The sequence below is a fragment of the Gadus morhua genome, chromosome 11, assembly GCF_902167405.1.
Source record: "Gadus morhua chromosome 11, gadMor3.0, whole genome shotgun sequence".
Taxonomy (NCBI): Eukaryota; Metazoa; Chordata; class Actinopteri; order Gadiformes; family Gadidae; genus Gadus; species Gadus morhua.
The window spans coordinates 18,595,422-18,616,061 of record NC_044058.1 but is presented as its reverse complement, the minus strand read 5'-3'; the positions used below and the strand labels follow the sequence as shown (position 1 = coordinate 18,616,061).

The 20,640-nt window shown below is 43.8% G+C and overlaps 1 protein-coding gene across 4 annotated transcripts; it reads left to right on the top strand.

Moving 5' to 3' along the window:
* The first annotated feature begins 11,398 nt into the window (after positions 1-11,398).
* ncoa7a (nuclear receptor coactivator 7a) lies at positions 11,399-20,531 on the top strand. 4 transcript variants are annotated; one of them, XM_030370872.1, is made up of 7 exons: positions 11,399-11,606; positions 12,324-12,522; positions 14,806-14,943; positions 15,137-15,289; positions 15,527-15,622; positions 16,336-16,409; positions 19,293-20,531. In XM_030370872.1, exons 1-7 carry the CDS (start codon positions 11,581-11,583, stop codon positions 19,429-19,431), a joined length of 825 nt encoding a protein of 274 aa, XP_030226732.1. In that variant the 5' UTR covers positions 11,399-11,580; the 3' UTR covers positions 19,432-20,531. The 4 variants fall into 4 exon arrangements, with proteins under 4 accessions (XP_030226732.1, XP_030226733.1, XP_030226734.1 ...); XM_030370873.1 differs by having other exon boundaries at positions 11,402-11,634; XM_030370874.1 differs by lacking the exon at positions 11,399-11,606 and adding an exon at positions 13,308-13,597 and having other exon boundaries at positions 12,376-12,522.
* Positions 20,532-20,640: the final 109 nt, after the last annotated feature.

Sequence of the window (20,640 nt, the reverse complement as noted above, 5' to 3'; positions counted from 1 at the left end):
CTCTGCAAAACAAACACAGTATTTTATTGCATTAACATAAGCTTGCAGATTGGTCTGATTCCCTGGCTAAAGTATTAGTGCAGTCTTAATTACTTTAAATGTAATAACGGTTTTGCATTACAATGCTTAAAAAGTTCAAATATTTCCAACAACGTTCAAACCCTGAAAACTCCAGATTTCTTTCAAGGTAATGGTCCATTCATTTGGTCATTACGATGGGCTACTCCATAATTGAATTCACCAAATAATATTAGCTACAGCTGTTTGGGTAGTCAACTCATCTAATGGTGAGCTAATGTTTTCTTAACTTTGTTATGTAGTTTGGTTACAACGTTGTGAGATTGATACAACAAACAACAAATACAACAAAGCTAGTTAAGATAAGATGCTACAAAATGTTAAGTAATATTTTTTTTAAATATAAGTGCAAGGACATACAACATACAATAAGTGTGTGACATCAAGTGTAATCGCTTCATTCATCCGTTCACGACAGTTCCACGACAGGGGCTTTCAGGCACTGTCTTAAATTGGTTCAGGTCCTACCTACAAAATAGGAACTACTTTGTTTCCATTGGCGACTTTGTATCAGAATCAACCAACGTGACATGTGGAGTCCCACAAGGTTCGATCTTAGGACCCTCTTTATTCAACATCTACATGCTCCCACTAGGGCAAATCATGCAAAATAACAATATTGACCATCATTGCTATGCTGATGACACGCAAATCTATGTATCGCTATCACCAAATGACTATCGGCCCATAGATCTGCTGTGCCAGTGCATTGAGCAAGTGAAGGAATGGATGTGCCGAAATTTCCTTCAACTAAATGAGGACAAAACAGAGATAATTGTATTTGGTCCTAAAACGGAAAGGCTTAAAGTAACCCAACACCTTCACTCTCTGTCCCTGAAAACTTCAATCAAAGCCAGAAATCTAGGGGTTATCATGGATTCAGATTTACATTTTGACAGTCACATCAAATCAGTTACAAAATCGGCATATTATCACCTTAAAAATGTAGCAAGACTTAGAGGGCTCATGTCCACCGAAGACTTACAAAAACTTGTACATGCCTTTATCACTAGTAAGCTTGATTACTGCAATGGTCTCCTCACAGGTCTTCCAAAACAAACTCTGAGGAAGCTTCAGCTTGTTCAGAATGCTGCTGCTAGAGTTCTAACAAAGACCAAAAGATTTGATCATATTACACCAATTCTGAAATCGTTACATTGGCTTCCTGTAGGTCAGAGAATTGATTTTAAAATCATGTTGCTAACCTATAAATCCCTACATGGTTTAGGCCCAAAATATTTAACTGATATGCTTCCACTACATCAGCCTTCTAGACCACTAAGATCCTCTGAGACCAATCTGTTAATTATCCCCAGAGTAAACACAAAACATGGGAAAGCAGGATTTAGTTACTATGCAACAAATAGCTGGAATAAACTCCCAGAGGATTTAAGACTTGCCCCAACTCTGAGCACCTTTAAAACAAGACTGAAGACTTTTATGTTTGCTATAGCTTTCTGCTAAAATCTTAAATACATTGCACTTTCTAAAAAGCTTTTTTAACTTTGCCTTTATTTTCTATTTTAATACTAAAATGCCTTTTTCTATATTAACCATTTCTTTGCATATGTCTTTCTTTTACTTATCTATTATTTTATTTTATTGTATGACAATGTTTATATGTGAAGCACTTTGAGTCTGCCTTGTGTATGAAAAGTGCTATATAAATAAAGTTGCCTTGCCTTGCCTGCCTTCTTCTGCTGAACTAATTCTTTACGATTCCCTGACTTATACTGTCATAGTATTCACTAGAAGCGAACGCAGAGTTCCTCAAAAAATTGATTTTGTTGTGTAAGTTCCGCTTGTGTAAGTTAAAATGGATTTCTTACTTAACACAACCATCACTTTCTATTAATACCTACTGTTCATTTGACCCCTGACCTGTTATCCGTGTCTCCCGTCCTGCCTATCTTTAGTTTATCACTGAGGCAGTGTTCCCTGATCCAATATCCATCTCTGCTCTGCCTCTCGTGTACATCGTACAGTCTCCTGCCCGCTCAATCTCTAATGTCAGTCTAATGTCTCTCGATGATAGCAATGCACCTAGTGAGAGAGATATTCTGGGGCTTTCCAAGCTTATACACTGGTCCATGAATTCAAATGTGTACACCAACTAAAGCCATATTTTGTATTGCCTGTTAACTTCCACAGAGATGGATATACGTTTGGAGAGCTATCTTGTGAACGAGTGTGACTGATCTTGAATGTTACTTCATTCCATGTTACCATAATATAATTTCTGATTTTACTGGTGATTTTTTACAACATTTTAAAATAAATGTCATAAAAAGAAAAATATCCAAGCAGGTACATTTTAAGATATTTCCTTCAGAGTTTGTGACCTAGAATATATTCTAGTATTCCAGTCATTTGGGCCTATTCTAGTGTAGGGTATTCTAGAATATAAAAAATTATATTGTAGACCACATATAATAGCCTGTTCTTGGCTATTATATGTAGTCTTACAATTATTGACTTTTAATTCCCCTTATATTTGATAATACTTTGACATGTATTTTGTTATTAAAAAGATATATTTGTTTTCAGAGGAGTTGGCTTGAGGTTTGATTTGCGCTGGTTAAAGTTGAATCCACAACATGGGCTGGAATAAAAAAAAGAAAAAGGACCTAGTCATATGTATTGAGAAATCACATGCAATCTGGTTGACAGCCAGTGTGCAATCTTGGAATTGATTTCCCTCTATACATGACGTCTGAAACTAAAAGACAGCTATTGGATATCCAAATCAGTCCAAGTCAAGCTTCAAGTTTTTCAAGCCATGTCAAAATCACGCCCCAGGTCTTATTGTTAAAACGGATAAATGAAAGCGGAAATGGTTGCATTTGAAATAAAAATGCTTTAATAATAATAATACTAATAATAACTTACATTTATATAGCACCTTTCCAGGTACCCAAGGTAGCTTTAGGGGATTAATAAGATGTATGCTTGGCTGATTAGGGATTTGTGTGAAACACATTATTAAATAGACCTCAGGCATAATGGACAAAGGATCAAAATAATCCAGAGAGTGGCAGTAATACAACGTTGAGGATGCAATTTGCCTCAATATACAAGAGAACAAACAAGAAGCAAAGTGTGTCAGTGCTAGAGAAATTGTGATACAATCTCCATTTAAAGCCTACATTCCCCTACACCACATTAACATAGAGATATATACGTTGTCAAGGTAGCATTCTATAAAGCAATCAGTGTATATTTTGGCATACAAGACTAATACTGATCTGACTGATGCAAGGATTCTTTACGCAGGCATGAAACATGCTGCTGGTTGCACCAACAGTGAAATGGCTGCTGAACTGAGAAGAGCTCAGTATATGCTTGTCAGCCTGGAGTCCTCCTCACACATCCTCCAAAGAAAAACGGCAATATTTGCTAAACGTGGCTATGCACAATAGATAATATATAATATCCTCACTCCAAGAACTGACTCAGCCGTTATCGTCTTTCTCACTTTGAATGCATTTGCTTTTGTGGTTTATCAGCTTTTTGTACAAGTACAATTTCCGCTAACAGGTGTGACATATTTGGAGTATATATGTCACACCAGTCAACAATTGTATTATATATACATAATATAATTATTGTGATCATCAGGAGGGGGAAACATTTGTATACATGTCAGATCGTCTAGTTAGTCTGCCGCTGTGCTCAATTGACCTTGATATACCTTTACATCATACTATTTTTTCTCTCTTGAATTGCAGTTAATAATTCTGCATTACAGTGTAGCGGTGCTATGTGTTTCATTGGAGCCCATAGCAGTTCCCAGAAGTCACTCATTCACCCTTACTGACGCAACACTATCAGTGATTAGCCACTCATCACATATTAAACTCTATCCTTGGTAACAGTGGCACGCCACTACTAATTATAGGTCAACAGAAGTGTGATAAAAGGACGTACTTAGCAGAACACGCACGCACACACGCGCACACACACACACACACACACACACACACACACACACACACACACACACAAAACCGGAAAGATAAATTCTCCACCACATCAACAAAAACAAAGCTTGAACCTGGTTTGAACCTGGTTTTCAACTGTGGAAGGCAAAATCTAGGCCTAATGTCATGGCTTAGGTTTTAGGTGTTCCAAGAGAAAGAACAGAGTCACACTGAATTCAGTAAACACACAGGAATACCAAAAAATCCATACTCGCCATATACACTGCAGAAGGTCATTTCTAAATGATCATCAGGCATCGTTGGTTTGATTTGCTGATATGACCTCTGATGTAATCAGTTAGCTTTATACTCAGAGTAGACCAGTCACAGACGGGACGGCACATAGGGCCATGGTAGAGCCCAAGCCTATAAATATAGACAGATTTAGTATTAGAGGACTATCAGGAATGCCATCGCCATTGCTCAATTGTTACTCTCCAAAGGACACAGGTAACACGTTGATATGAGTTATTTATATCCTTGATTATCATCATAGTTATTATAATTACACCCGGTATAGGGGAATCTTGCCGTATGATGACTACTAAGCTAGCAGTTCTGTTTCCCTCCATACAGATGTTAGATTACAGAACAGGATATGGCAACTTATTTATTTTCTGATGCATTTTTATTATAATAATAATCAAGCTGCCGCCAATCCACCTGGATCACAACTTATAACCAACCACATCCATCATCACAACTGACCCCACAAACACAAAGGAAAGAGGCATTTACCGGCACAAAAATAGCCACAAAAGTCCCATATAGATTCAGAACACAGTTTGTATACATTACGCACTCACAATAGGGTTGTATGTAACTGCCGACTTTAACGTTAAACTTTAGCCATGTCAAACCACACATTTGTGATTTTTCTCGACCCAGAAACTTTTAACTGTAAACTCTGCATGAACTATGCCTCGTTTATGAACTTCAGAAAAGTCAGAATCGATTGACTGATTTTCAGCTCTGTTGGTTTATCATTTAGACGCTTACATTTTTGACAAGCATGATCATGGAAACACACACTGACATAAACACATAGGGGCTACCATGCACACATGCAGTGTACACTACAGCATCCAAGCATGTCTAAGGCACGCACGCACGCACGCACGCACGCGCGCACACGCACACACACACGCACACACACACACAAACAGTGGGTATTGAAAACATAATCCCAGTGTTATTAAAGCTAGGGTAGGCCATCTATTTAAAAGCATTTTTTTAAACAAACTATTGAAACATATTTATCTACGTCCTTACTGGTCTGTAATAAGTATTTTAATTGAATATGACGCAAATGAAATTATGGGATGGCCTAACTGTCCGTCTAACTACATACCCGGTTACCTGCAAGCACGCTGCCCATGCCCATTGGGTATGACCGAAGTCTTCCACAAAGCTAGGCAGAACTATTGATAATGGTTTAGAGGATTTACTGATTGTCAAAAACTAACTCAGTTTGGCTGAATTCTCAAAATTACCGACCCCATCTTAAATTTCAAGTTAACTTGCCCTGCATCACTTGTATTGGTTGCAGGTGTGTAGGAGATGAAATAGTTACAGTAATACTGTGTTATATCCTTTAATTCAATGGCCTTTTTGGATATCAAAGAAATCAAACATTTATAAGTCTTAGGCATTCCGCTTGAAGGATTCAAATTAAGTTCTACCCTTTATAAATCGTTGCTTTTGCACGCTTTTGCGTGGGTGTCATTAGAAATCCCCTGAATTACTTCCACCTGGCATCTTCGTCCCTGGGCTTGTGCATGAGCTGCACTGTCATTAGGCAATATCCTGGCAGTGTGTGGGTGCATTCTTTTTAATTTTTTCTAGTGCAATCTGATAGTCTAGGCCAGGCGTGCGGGGGCAGGACTTGATGAGTATCAGGGGAGTTGGGAAATGCTGTTAAGTTCTTCCCAGTACACTTACTGTGCAGAAGGAAAGCCAGCTCTAGGTGAGCATGGACACACGGCTTGTGGGAAATAGTAAAAGCCCAAATGGAGATGGTGAGGGGCCAGACTAAGAATGGTTCAAAGAACTCCAATGAATAACGTAAAAAGAGGAGATGTGACCCGGCCCGGAGGAAGCCCGGGGCCCCCGTCTGGAGCCAGGCCCAGACGGAGGGCTCGATGGCGAGCGCCTGGTGGCCGGGTTTGCCACGGAGCCCGGTCGGGCACAGCCCGAACAAACTACGTGGCACCCCCCCTCTCTTCATCCCATGGGCCCACCACCTGTGGGAAGACCCGTTGGGGTCGGGTGCGCAGCCACATGGGTGGCAGCGAAGGTCAGGGGTCTCGACGGACCAGACCCGGGCGGCAGAAGCTGGCTCTGGGGACGTGGAACGTCACCTCGCTGTGGGGAAAGGAACCCGAGCTTGTGAGGGAGGTCGAGCGCTATCAGTTAGATCTGGTGGGGCTTACCTCCACGCACAGTCTCAGCTCTGGTACCGTACTCCTGGATAAGGGTTGGACTCTATTCTTCTCCGGAGTTGCCGAGGGCGTGAGGCACCGGGCGGGTGTGGGGATACTCATAAATCCCCGGCTGAGCGCCGCGGTGTTGGAGTTTACCCCGGTAGACGAGAGGGTCGCCTCCCTGCGCCTAAGGGTTGTAGGGGGGAAAACTCTGACTGTTGTTTGTGCGTATGCACCAAACAGCAGCTCAGAGTACTCGGCCTTCTTGGAGACCCTGAATGGAGTCCTGTATGGGGTTCCAGTAGGGGACTCCGTAGTTCTGCTGGGAGACTTCAACGCCCACGTGGGCAACGATGGAGACACCTGGAGAGGCGTGGTGGGGAGGAACGGCCTCCCTGATCTAAACCCGAGCGGTCGTTTGTTATTGGACTTCTGTGCTAGTCATGGATTATCCATAACAAACACCATGTTCGAACATAAGGGTGCTCATAAGTGTACCTGGTACCAGAGTACCCTAGGCCGAAGATCGATGATCGATTTCGTGATCGTGTCATCTGATCTGAGGCCGCATGTTTTGGACACTCGGGTAAAGAGAGGGGCGGAACTGTCAACCGACCACCATCTGGTTGTGAGTTGGATCAGGGAATGGGGGAAATTTCCGGATAGACCTGGTAAGCCCAAACGAGTAGTGCGGGTGAACTGGGAACGTCTAGGGTATCTTCAACTCACACCTCCGGCGGAGCTTTTCTGGCATTCCTGTGGAGGTTGGGGGCATTGAGCCAGAGTGGGCGGTGTTCAAAGCCTCCATTGCTGAAGCTGCGGTGGCTAGCTGTGGCCTCAGGGTCTTAGGCTCCTCAAGGGGCGGTAACCCTCGGACACCGTGGTGGACACCGGTGGTCAGGGAAGCCGTCCGACTGAAGAAGGAGGCCTTCCGGGATATGATATCCTGGAGGACTCCTGACTCGGTTGCAAGGTAACGACAGGCTCGAAGGGCTGCAGCGGCAGCCGTGTCGGAGGCTAAGCAGCGGGTGTGGGAGAAGTTCGGAGAGGCCATGGAGAAGGACTTTCGGTCGGCACCAAAGTGTTTCTGGAAGACTATCCGGCACCTCAGGAGGGGGAAACGGGGAACCATCCAAGCTGTGTACAGTAAGGATGGGACTCTGTTGACCTCAACTGAGGAGGTCGTCGGACGTTGGAAGGAACACTTTGAGGAACTCCTGAATCCGAATAACACGCCCTCTATGTTGGAGGCAGAGCTCGAGGTTGATGGTGTTTCGTCGTCAATTTCCCTGGTGGAGGTCACTGAGGTAGTCAAACATCTCCGCAGTGGCAAAGCCCCAGGGATTGATGAGATCCAGCCAGAAATGCTAAAGGCTCTGGGTGTTGAGGGGCTGTCATGGTTGACACGCCTATTCAACATTGCGTGGGAGTCGGGTACAGTGCCAAAGGAGTGGCAAACCGGGGTGGTGGTTCCCCTGTTCAAAAAGGGGGACCAGAGAGTGTGTGCCAATTACCGGGGTATCACACTTCTCAGCCTCCCTGGTAAAGTCTACTCCAAGGTGCTGGAAAGGAGGGTTCGGCCGATCGTCGAACCTCAGATTGAAGAGGAACAATGCGGTTTTCGCCCCGGACGTGGAACTACTGACCAGCTCTTCACTCTCGCAAGGATCCTGGAGGGGGCCTGGGAGTATGCCCTTCCGGTCTACATGCGTTTTGTGGATCTGGAGAAGGCCTATGACCGGGTCCCCCGGGAGAAACTGTGGGAGGTGCTGCGGGAGTATGGGGTAAGGGGGTCTATCCTCAGGGCCATCCAATCTTTGTACTCCCAAAGCGAGAGCTGTGTTTGTGTTCTCGGCAGCCAGTCAGTTTCGTTCTCAGTGGGTGCTGGTCTCCGCCAGGGCTGCGCCTTGTCACCAATCCTGTTTGTGATATACATGGACAGGATATCGAGGCGTAGTCGTGGTGGGGAGGGGTTGCAGTTCGGTGGTCTGAGGATCTCGTCACTGCTTTTTGCAGATGATGTGGTCCTCATTGGATCATCGGCCTGTGACCTTCAGCACTCACTGGATCGGCTGGCGGCCGAGTGTGAAGCGGCTGGGATGAGGATCAGCACCGCTAAATCTGAGGCCATGACTCTTAGCAGGAAACCGGTGGATTGCTTACTCCGGGTAGGAAATGAGTCCTTAGCCCAAGTGAAGGAGTTCAAGTACCTCGGGGTCTTGTTCGCGAGTGAGGGTACTATGGAGCGTGAGATTGGCCGGAGAATCGGAGCAGCGGGGGCGGTATTGCGTTCGCTTTACCGCACCGTTGTAACGAAAAGAGAGCTGAGCCGCAAGGCAAAGCTCTCGATCTACCGGTCGATCTTCGTTCCTATCCTCACCTATGGTCATGAGGGCTGGGTGATGACCGAAAGGACGAGATCGCGGGTACAAGCGGCCGAGATGAGTTTTCTCAGAAGGGTGGCTGGCGTCTCCCTTAGGGATAGGGTGAGAAGCTCAGCCATCCGTGAGGAACTCGGATTAGAGCCGCTGCTCCTTTACTTAGAAAGGAGTCAGCTGAGGTGGTTCGGGCATCTGGTAAGGATGCCCACTGGGCGCCTTCCTTGGGAGGTGTTTCAGGCACGTCCAGTGGGGAGGAGACCTCGGGGAAGACCCAGGACTAGGTGGAGAGATTATATCTCAACACTGGCCTGGGAACGCCTCGGGATCCCCCCGTCAGAGCTGGTCAATGTGGCCCGGGAAAGGGAAGTCTGGGGCCCCCTGCTTGAGCTGCTCCCCCCGCGACCCGACCCCGGATAAGCGGATGACGATGAGGATGAGATGGAGATGGATCGGAAGAGAGTATGTGTATATTTGTGTCACGAAATAATTTTCCGGGGAATCACTCTCTTTCTTCCTCGCAGTGATTCACGGACACACGATGCTCTTAAATGGCTTAGTGTAAATGTTTGGATCACAGAGTGGATGGGAAATTAGGATTGAATGATGAATTATGTATGAAGTGGCCAATTAAAATAGCCATAACCGTGCGGTCATGTACAGATTAAACCCAAGCTTGAATATATGCATGCACATGTATATTATATATACACATGTGCATGCATGTTCAAGCTTAGTTACTTACATACTCTTGTGTTTGTTTAGTATGAAGAGGTGGTGTGTTTCTTAAGCCTGCTGGACACTGGCTGATATTGATCTGCCTGGGTCTCTTGTGAAACAAAACAGTGGCCTCACACTGACCTCTCTGGCACCTGCCAATCATAATCTTGCAGGGTGATATCGGGACACGAGCGAATCAGACACACCCAGGGTTCTAGGTGGGGATCCTCATTTGTGTATTATAGAATTTTTTTGTTGCATAATATTTCTCCTGATTGTGCTCTTAGCTGTCCTCCGCTTACTTCTTTGTAATAATTGCATAATATTTCTCCTGATGTGGTCTGAATTGTTCTCCGCTGTTGCGCACATTAATGAATGACAAGACGAAGTGAGATATATGCACAGCCTTTAGCTGATTTAACCGCCAATGCAAACACAGGCTGTATTTGACCTACTGCTGCTGCCGCGATAGCAGACACAGACAACTCATTGGTGCTGTTTGATTACTGGCACCGCTGTCATCAATAGTCAAGAGTGAAGCACTGATTGGCCTATCTGAGTTAATCTCAGGATGTCAGATCGAAACAGCACAAGAAAGAGAAAGAAGACGAGAAAAGAAAATAGAGATAAGGGAAGAACGGGAGTGGAAAGATGGACAAAAAAGAAAAAGACAAAGAAAAAGAACAAGGAAGGAGAAATATATTGGAACTAATGGAAAAATAATTAAATAAGAGAGAAAAGGAAAAAGAAAAAAAGAAGATCAAAAAAGAAAGAAGGACTGGGAGAAAGGAGTGAAAGGGAAAGAGTACGATTTCAGAAAGGCATAAAGACAATGTGAAAAATAGTTTTCTTGACGCACATGGTTGTTGTTAAAAAGCATATTTTTACTTAAAACACATAGCACAACCGTCGAGTCACTTGCACAACTCAAGCCTCCCTCCAGTCTAAACTCTGGCCCTCTTAAGGAGCACCAGAATGGGTGTGGCTCAATTAGCCTATGAGCCACAGCTGCAGACTATTACGGCTAACAGCCGGACAGGAATATGTGCATCTTTTAAAACATGGTTTAAAACAGTGAAGATGCCATTCACATCTTCACAGACCTCAAAGATAGAGAGACGGGAAGGCAGAAGGAAAAGGACAATGCTGTTGGAGAGGCCAGGGAAGATCACACGGAAAGTCACCAGAAGCCTAACCAGAGCAGAAGAGGGTCAAGACACACAGTTATCCGGGTGACGGCTGGACATTATGGATTGAAGGACCACTGGCCGGACAGATAGACAGGCAGACGTACACAGACAGAAAGATGAGATGGCTGGTAATGGACAGGCCGAGAGACAGATGGACGGGCTGACACACACAAGCACACACACACACACACACACACACACACACACACACACACACACACACACAAGCCGAGCCTAGTGTCTTCGGCCGGGTCGTTTCACCTTGCCTTGACACACTAACTCCCTGAACTGTCCTGCGAGCCCTTGGTTAATGTGTGACTAGCATTGACATTTAGGCCCTGCTTGCACTGTTCACATGCGTGCTGGCCATGTGGCTCTCCTGTGAGAGAGAGAGAGAGAGAGAGAGAGAGAGAGAGAGAGAGAGAGAGAGAGAGAGAGAGAGAGAGAGAGAGAGAGAGAGAGAGAGAGAGAGAGAGAGAGAGAGAGAGAGAGAGAGAGAGAGAGAGAGAGAGAGAGAGAGAGAGAGAGAGAGAGAGAGAGAGAGGCCCACACTCACTGGTGGGGTTAATGGTCAAAGGGGCTCATATCTGCAGCCTCAGGTATAAAAGGGAGCACATGGCTGCAGCTCAACGTGGACACGCTGACCCGGCATTGAGCCCCCATTTCCCTCTCTCTCTCTCTCTCTCTCTCTCTCTCTCTCTCTCTCTCTCTCTCTCTCTCTCTCTCTCTCTCTCTAACTCTCTCTCCTTGGTATTCTATCTACCTATTTATTTATTTCACCTCACTTCATTCCGGTTCCTATCCGAAGAACATGGGAGTGGCCTACAGTGTTGGAGAGTGAGTACCAGAAAGGAATGGGATTGGGGGAAGAGATTAGCAGGAGGGGGTATTGAGGGAGTGTGTGTGAATGTTTATGTGTGCATGACGTATATTCTAATAATGTTAATCGGTTTCCCGGAAAACGCACGCACGCGCCTGCGTGTGTGTGTGCGTGCGTGGGTGCGTGCACGGAATTATCCCTAGACCGTAAATGTTTCCTTTGCTTTCCCTTTCTTTTCTCCTTGACCCATTGGAAAACAGGTATTTGGGAATAAACAGATGCAAGTCCTTGTTGGGAAGTTTCAGGAGAGAAAGATTTTGTCATTTGGCTTTTGATGCTGGTTTTACATGTGTTATTGACTGGTATTGATGTAAAGTCTTTAGTTGTAAAACCGTTGAAGCACAATAGAACCTCCTTAAACAGGTTAATCTTGCTTGCTTCTCCTGTTCAAACTCGCTCCAAAAGTAGGCTGAAACTCAATCCCAATTGGCATTATATCAAATTAAATTATGTTGATGAAAAGTAATCTAGGAAAAATAGTTCCACAATTTCTCACCTGTCACGGCTTGGTTTGAATTTACCCAGCGTCATGGTAAAAAATAAGCGATTTTATCAAAACAAATTCAAAATGATGGTGAAAATGTTGTGTACTCATTTAAAGTGTGCATGTGCTGCATTTGTTTGTTGCAACATTTGCCAACAGCAAATCTTAATCTCGCATTCTGTGTCTGTAGGGTTGACCACCACTACACCTTCTTTGTCCAGTGGAGTCATAAAATGAACACTAAAGACAAGAAAAAGGCCCGCCGGCCTTGTCGCTACGTTGTCGGGGACAAGAACAACAACCGCTACCTGGTGTTGGAGAAAGATAAGGTCAACGCCATCAACAAACTCCTGATCAAGAATGACTCTCCTGCTGCTAACAACTGGCAGGTGAGCCCGTCAAAACACTGCATCCCGGGTCCAAATAAGGCATCCACTGTCCAAGTACAGACTCTCCTGTCTAGCTACTGCATGCCCTGTCTAACTACATTATCTCCTTCACAACTACAGTCTCTCCTATCCAACTAATGCCTTTCCTATCCAACTACTGCATGCCCTGTCCAACTACAGCCTCTCCTATCCAACTACAGTCTCTCCTATCCAACTACATACTCCCCTTTCCAACTGCTGCATGCCCTGTCCAAATAATGCATCTACTGTCCAACTACCGATTCTCCTGTCCAACTACTGCATCCCCTATCCAACTACTGCATGCCCTGTCCAACTACATTATCTCCTGTCCAACTCTCTCCTATCCAACTACAGACTCCCCTGTCCAACTACTGCATGCCCTGTCCAAATAATGCATCCACTGTCCAACTACAGACTCTCCTGTCCAACTACAGCATCCCCTGTCCAACTAGACTCTCCAATTCAACTACAGACTCTCCTGTCCAACTACTGCATCCCCTTTACATTTCTACAGTATCCCATTGATCTTCTCAGCCCCTGTCAAACTATGAATTAATCTGCCATCTACTACATTAACGCTCCCTACCAGTCATTTAGGGCATTTAGTAGACATTTGTCAGAAGGAGAAACAATATATCGCTGTCGGTACAGTAAGGATGGTCATTGAACTCTCTCTCTCTCTCTCTCTCTCTCTCTCTCTCTCTCTCTCTCTCTCTCTCTGTCTCTGTCTCTGTCTGTCTCTCTCTCTCTCTCTCTTCCCTTAGCCAGAGCATGCTGGGCAGCGTGCCACCACAGTTGTGGGAAATCATACACACTCTATATATGGACATACTTCCCCCTGGATCTCTGGCTGTGTGTCTTTCTTTTCTTGAAAAGGGAAACCTACTCGCATATGATAAGGGAAGAGCCAAACGCAGGTTTAAAAGCACATGTACCTCTAACCAGGATTAGGAGTGGGCAAGAGAACGCAAACGTGTCAGGAACCATGCGGGCAACATTAGAGAACGTCAGAGTTCTGTATTTTGCCACTAATTGCACGGAGCCGTATGTGCAGGTAGGACATTATTTGGAAAATATATTCTTACTTGGATTTATTCTTTCAAAACGTTCATTAGGATATATATTTATAAATATTTTTATTGTTGTTCTCATTCATCATTCATTCACAGATTAATCATTCTCAAAACAACCTTTTGATGGTTATACTGTTACATCTAGCTATCCAGTCAGTTACTCATGAACTTCAATGACTCGAGGAGAACGGAGTTCTGTGTTGAGTTTGTTTACTGAAGCTCGTAAATTGTAAAACTGTAAGACAAGAATAAAAGGAAATGTTGCATTACAGCTCAGAAGTGGTAAATGTACAAAGCACAAGTATAAAGATAACAAACAATTGAGGCTAGAGGCTAGAGGTTAAGCATGAGGTATTAGCATAGCACGTAAAATAAATGTGTTGTGGAGTAAACATAGTTCACACTATAAGCAAGAAATATTTGGTTTTCTACATCAACATACTTTCAATGCGTCTAACATGTATCTCAACAAAGGATGACATGAGACTGGAGCTGAGCATCATGGCTTGAATGACACATGTAGGCTAACACAAAAACGCTACTTCCTGTTTTAGAGCGGGCTGCTTCCTGTTTCAAAGCATGGTACACTTCCATCGATCACCACTAGGGGCATAAACAACCATAAACTACACAGGGTACAGAAACATGGTTTCAAACAGTTCAAGAATGAGCTCCAAGACAACCCCTCCTCTCTTTGGTTTAATCAGTGTGTATTCAGCTGTGTAACACATCCCGAACACAAAGACGTGGATGGGGTGCAGTGGCGGACTCAGAATGTTTGAGGGGCAGGGGCGAAAAAATTAAAATGGCACATTCTGCACAACATGGGGCCCAACCAGCGTGCAAAAAACTATGATGCATCATGCATAGCACTTTCTCTTGTATTCACCACTCTAGAGGGCACTTTTTCAACCATGGAGGTAGTGTAAGGGCATTAAGAGGGCCCTCATTGAGGCACGTTACCGAATTTTCTTGTTCTAGAGGGCTCATTTTCATAATTTATTTTATTAAGAGGCACCAGAGGGCACTCAATAATTTTTTTCACATGTAAAGGGCAGCCAATAAGGCACTTTCTCTCGTATTCGTCACTCTTGAGGGCCCTTTTTCAACCATGGAGGCACAGCGGGGAGACCCCCTGAGTCCGCCACTGATGGGGTGAGTAATGCGCATGTGTTTCGTCCTCCGGCAGATCATCACTGTGCAGGACTCCAAGCGGAGACAGAGTGTGTGCAGCTCGGAGGGTTCGGAGGTGGGGGAGTCTGACGATGATCTCCTTCCTGTTCTTTGTGACCACAGCCATTTGCTGGATGACCAGCACCTAGAGAGGGTATGTCTCTTTTTACATGCCCCGATCGCCCCTCCACAGAGAGAGTGGTGCTCCGTTGTATAATGGCTCATTAGGCTGCGTGCTTTTGCCTTTCATTAAAAATTAAAATCGTTAGCTTCTGCAGCTCTGAGACACTCTGAATGACTCGCGTGCGGTAATATGATGGGACTGAATTCTTGGCTTGTGTTGACAGATTGCCGTTCACATGCCAGCCAGGACCAAAGGTTACAAGTGGCAGTTGGCATACAGCACCGTGGTGCATGGAACCAGTCTGAAAACACTGTACAGAAACATGTCTGGCCTGGACAAGCCCGTCATGCTGGTCGTCAAAGACATGCAAAACAAGGTTGGCCTCTCAACCCGCTCCATGTCAAAGAATGCAGGACACCCCCCAACCGTTTTGACAATCCATTGTGTACTTTGCTGTAATCCTTGATGCTTTTCTTTTTCCCCTCCCTCCTCTTTTTCTTTCCGACTTTTATTTTGATAAATATGTATGTATTGTCAGTATGTGCACGTTACTGTTCCTCTCATTGTTGTTGTGTTGGTATTATTGTTCTCATGTGTATCATTTGTCCTTTAGGTGTTTGGAGCCTTTTCCACGGAACCTTTCAGAGTCAGTGGCAGTTGCTATGGCACAGGAGAAACATTTCTTTACAGCTTCAGTCCAGATTTCAAGGTAAGGGCGCAATTTAAGAGTACAAAAGAAAGGTTATGCAGTTTCTAACTGGTTACTGCTGTGTGGGCGGTAGCAAACGCTGCAGGCTGGGTCAATTTAGCAAGCACAGACCAGGGATTAAAGAAACTACAGTTGATGAAAGATTGATTTGGGTAGTCAAATGGTTGCAAACCCGTTTATATTTTTTAGGGCTGGGCAAGTTAACGCTTTAATTACGCGTTAACGCAATCTTATTTTAACGCGATTAATAAAAATAGCGCATTAATGCACATTCTCTTTTTATTTATTTTTATTTGAAAGGTATTACCCACAGAATGTCAACATTCATATAATAAATCATTTTCGTTTTTGGTTCCACCTACTTTACATTCTATTACACTTACGCTTGATTACAATAGCAGAAAGTGACATCCTGTTTACCCAAAGCTGTGATGTACCATAAGTTTCATATTCAACTCACACCGAGTGAGTCAATAAAACTCTGTCAAGATCACTTGGCCTAGTTTTTGCTTATTAAGTACATTTGCTATGAATGAAAATGTGTCATTCCATTTGATAATCTCATTTAACTTCAATAAGTGTTATTAATTGCGAGTTAACTCACCGATACTATGTGTTTAATCGCGATTAAATCTTTTAATCTTTGCCCAGCCCTAATTTTTTCTCCTCTTAAATCACATTTTAAAAGTATGTATTTCCCTATGTTCACCCAGGTCTACCGGTGGACCGGTGAAAACTCTTACTTTGTGAGAGGACACCTCGATTCTCTGCAGATTGGGGGAGGAGGGTAAGTGACATGGCCTACTTCCCGTTCCTACCAACCTTCAGCCTCAAAGGGCCCGTATACCACCACCAGGTTGGTGTGCGATAAGCCGTTACACATTTGGAAATACCCTACCCTGAGGCCAGGGCCGGCCCTCCTTATACGCCAACTAAACGGCCGCTTAGGGGCCCCGACCACCAGGGGGACCCCAAGAGGGCTGTATTTTTTTTTTTTATATATATACAGTATATATATATATATATATATATATACGCATAGCAATTTACTTAATAAGAAAGGAAACATTATAAACATATAGCTCATATTAGTATAAGAAAACAATGGTGAAATTAAGAATTTTCTGTTTGTCTGTCCCATAGACTGTATAGAGGTCTGATTATGATAAACTAAAATGACCTGATTCTGACTGACCTGGCAAGCCTACACATGTCGTTAATGTAAAGCTCGATGATGCTTGGAGGGCAGCAAGCAAGGAGCATGATGTTTGATTCAGCGCAGGCGCTGGTTTGACTGATCCCAAACAGGCAACCGCAATGATGACGATACGGTACATGATGAAGCTAAACGAAGCTCGCTACCTTTGTCCGACATCGCCTCTCTCTCTCGCTCTCTCCCCCAGGGCCGGTTCCAGCCTTTTGGTAGCCCTAGGCGAGATTGGGTTTTGCGTCCCCGTTCCCGTAGCGAGCGGAGCGTTACCCTTTTAATTGACATTACTATACTAAACATCCCTGAGGACACATATTAACTGATTTCCCTTTACTTTGCTTAGCAGTTTTTTCCACCAACTTATAGATCTACTATAATATGTTGCAATTAAACAATTTGTGATGCATGCACAACAAACAACGTAAAACTGAACTTTTTAAATTCTTGTGTAAGACAGTGCTGGCACTGTCTATGTCCTGATTCCAAGCATTTTCTTTTTAATTATTTTAAATAACTTATATACAAACACATAAACATACATAAACAAAAAAAACCTCCATGCATAAATTAAAGAAGCACAAGAATATTTTACATAAAATTAACTATTAACAAATAAGCAAAAAGGATCAAGTCTAATAAATTGCACATACAAAAATGCTACAAAGAATGTTCAAGGATATTTAACAAATTATGACAACGAATGGACTCCATAAACTATGCAAAAGCTCTTAAGCAAACTGTAAGGACACTTTGATGTGTGCCAGTTTATGACCCATAAATTGGATTAACTATACACTCAAACTAAAAACAAAAGTGCTATTTTGGATACTGTACATACCACTACGAAATGAAAAGAGAAAAGTTATTTGCCTATCTCAAATATAGTTAAACAGTTGTATCTGGCATTTCTATTCACCAAATTGACACAGCATTAGAATTAGACTCTTCTAGACTTCCTAATGTCAAAAACAGCAACGATAGTACTAGTAGTACTTAAAAAGTTCAGAGAGAGGTGAACGTGAAGGATCAGGTCCTTTCTCCTGCAGGTGCTGGGCTCTGCAAATATTGCCTGAGTGCATCTGGCCAATTAAAAAAAAACACTGGTCATTTTCCATTTACATTCATGTAGGTTATCTGTTAAGTTATGTTAGCTAGTAATACGTCGCAAGCTAGCAAAGTAGATTAACAGTTGCCCGCTAGCGATAGCTGAGTGGCAGCAATATTAGGTGATGCACAATACTATTTAGTTTGACACTATAATGACTGAGGTCACTTAGGGTGCACTCACACTAGGCCATCTGGCCGTGGCCGTTGGCCGTTTTCACACCTAACCGTGCTCAAATGGCCCCATTGTTCTCTGGCCTGCACTCACACCAGGCCATCTGGCCGTGGCCGTTGGCCGTCGCAACTGTGGCCTGGCCACGGTAGGCTCTTGAACATACGTCATCACGTCGTAAGTAAAACGTCATCACCAAGCGTCCGTTGCATGGACCATAATAAAGTCTGCCGCCAGTCAGAGTTCTAACAACAATGGACAACAACACAGAGAACACAGTTCGCACTTTGCCGAGTCTGTTGGATATATGTTTACCGTTTAATGGGAAAGAAGGCTCGTCGCCTTTATTATGTCCGTGGTCGTCACATGGACTATACGTCATCCAGCTCAGGTTGAGTAGCCGTGCGTGTGCGCGTGTCGGCTCATTAGCAGATTCTGTACCGTAGCGGCCCGTACCGTAGCAGCACACCTCTCCCAAGTGGCCAAATTGGCCTGGCCTGGACAGACTGGCCACACTCACACTGGCAGATTTGAGCACGGTTAGGTGTGAAAACGGCCACGGCCACGGCCAGATGGCCTAGTGTGAGTGCACCCTCACCTCTATACTGGGCTTCCTTTTTTTATTTTTTGCGTTTTTGTCCCTGCACACCAGAGGGTTTAAACCTCTTCATTTTGAGAAACAATATGTTAAGCATGACGATGATGCAATGTGTAAGCTTTACTCTGACTGTTTCAGTGAGTATACTTAATAAGTAGTAAAATAATTGCGGCTAATCATGTCAAAGAGGTACGGATAAAAACCATAAGGGTTATGAATGCATACAGTTGCTTTTTCTCTGTGGCAAACTACTCTATCAACCGCAAAGCAGGGCCCCAAAATGATCCTGCTTAGGGGCCCCAGATGTACAGGGCCGGCCCTGCCTGAGACTTTGGGGAAGTGGGATCTAGATGGATAGATCAGAGATCAGATAATAAGATGTAAACAGCTTGCATTAGCTGATCACACTAAAACCTGCTGGAAAAATAGGGGTTCTTTAAAATAGGCAAAGAAGCAAAGAAATACTTTTCAAGTCATTACAAAACGATTCACAATCCTCACTGTTTAAAATATCATGTACTGCTGCCATACCTGATGCCGACGTCATAACAAAGTCTAACAGTGCCATTCTGTTGTTGGCCTGCAGGGGGGGCTTTGGCCTTTGGCTGGATGCTGACTTGCACCGCGGAGCAAGCCACTCCTGTCCCACCTTTCACAACCCACCACTCTCCACGCAGCAAGACTTCTTAGTACAAGACCTGGAAGTTTGGACCCTGCGGAACTAGAAAGGATGGCATCGTAAGGGAAGTGAGAAGAACCGAGGAACAGAGGCAACCCGCAAAGTGGTATTGCCCATGTTGACATGAGCTGCAAAGCTCCGAGGCTTCAACCAAGGGTCCGTGCGTAGCTCACCCCAGTGGGGTTCAGCTATCAAAACAGTATGTGCAGGATGCCGTCCCATAAAAAAGAAAAAAGAAAAAAAGAAACCTGCACACGCACAATCGTTGACTTACCTTCTACACAACGCAAGGCGTAGCTTCACTGACGCTGGTTTGATCCCTGGGTTATTGTTTACTCTGGCTTCAGAGATCCATAGCATCAGGGTGTTTGTGACGCGGAGCTTTATGTATGAATGCTGCACTACACGCATGGTGCTACAGTATCAGTGGCCCTGATCTAAGGTACAGACTGTTTAGCAGAAGTCACTGCTGAATGCTGAGGGAGAGTGCTACTCTGGATAAGAACAGATTATAGCAGACAAAAACCTCCCTTTCTTCAGTCATCAACTAAACGCCATAACATGCAATTTACTATGTATGTGGTTTACCAGTCTAACCTCTAGAAAATATATTTTGCACATAAAATATATTTGGCACATCAAAGGTTGCTAGGGGACAGGATAGCACAAGTGCCCATTGTATTTGGATCTTGTCCCATTGATGAATTGAGTTTGCAATTAAGGCCACAATTGCAGGGTACGTAAATACTCAGGAGACAGATAACAGGATTGCACAAAGTACCGTCAATGCAATGTGTACAGTTTATAGGACCAAGGGATGAATTTCCCATTTGGGATTAATAAAGTAGACTACACTTATTTTAAATGGAAAGATGAAGCTGGTTTTAATCTCCTCGTTCTCACCAATAGATCTTCATTCATTTTGATATTGAAGAAAATGTTGGACATTAAAACTGTACCTTCGCTTTATGTTATGATAGCTCAATTTCTTTTTATATTTGTGTACCCTTTTCCATCAGTTTTTTATGCACATGATGAAAATGACGTAACAGCCTGAACTTTTTAAATTCTTGTGTAAGACAGTGCTGGCACTGTCAATGTCCTGATTCCAAACTTTCATTAAAATCCAATCATAGTTTGAGAAAACGTCTATTTTCATTTTTGCAAATCCCAACTAAATTTTGCTCACTCTTTAAAACCATAATATCTATTTCACTTTCAATGATTTGATTGTTTAGGCCTACTTCCATCACAC

Excerpts from the sequence above, each read along its gene's own strand:
- ncoa7a (XM_030370871.1), top strand. The coding sequence starts at position 12,494 with ATGACTCTCCTGCTGCTAACAACTGGCAG. Across the intron at positions 13,598-14,805 it reads GCACGGAGCCGTATGTGCAG|ATCATCACTGTGCAGGACTC; the intron begins GTAGGACATTAT and ends GTCCTCCGGCAG. Across the intron at positions 15,623-16,335 it reads GCTTCAGTCCAGATTTCAAG|GTCTACCGGTGGACCGGTGA; the intron begins GTAAGGGCGCAA and ends ATGTTCACCCAG.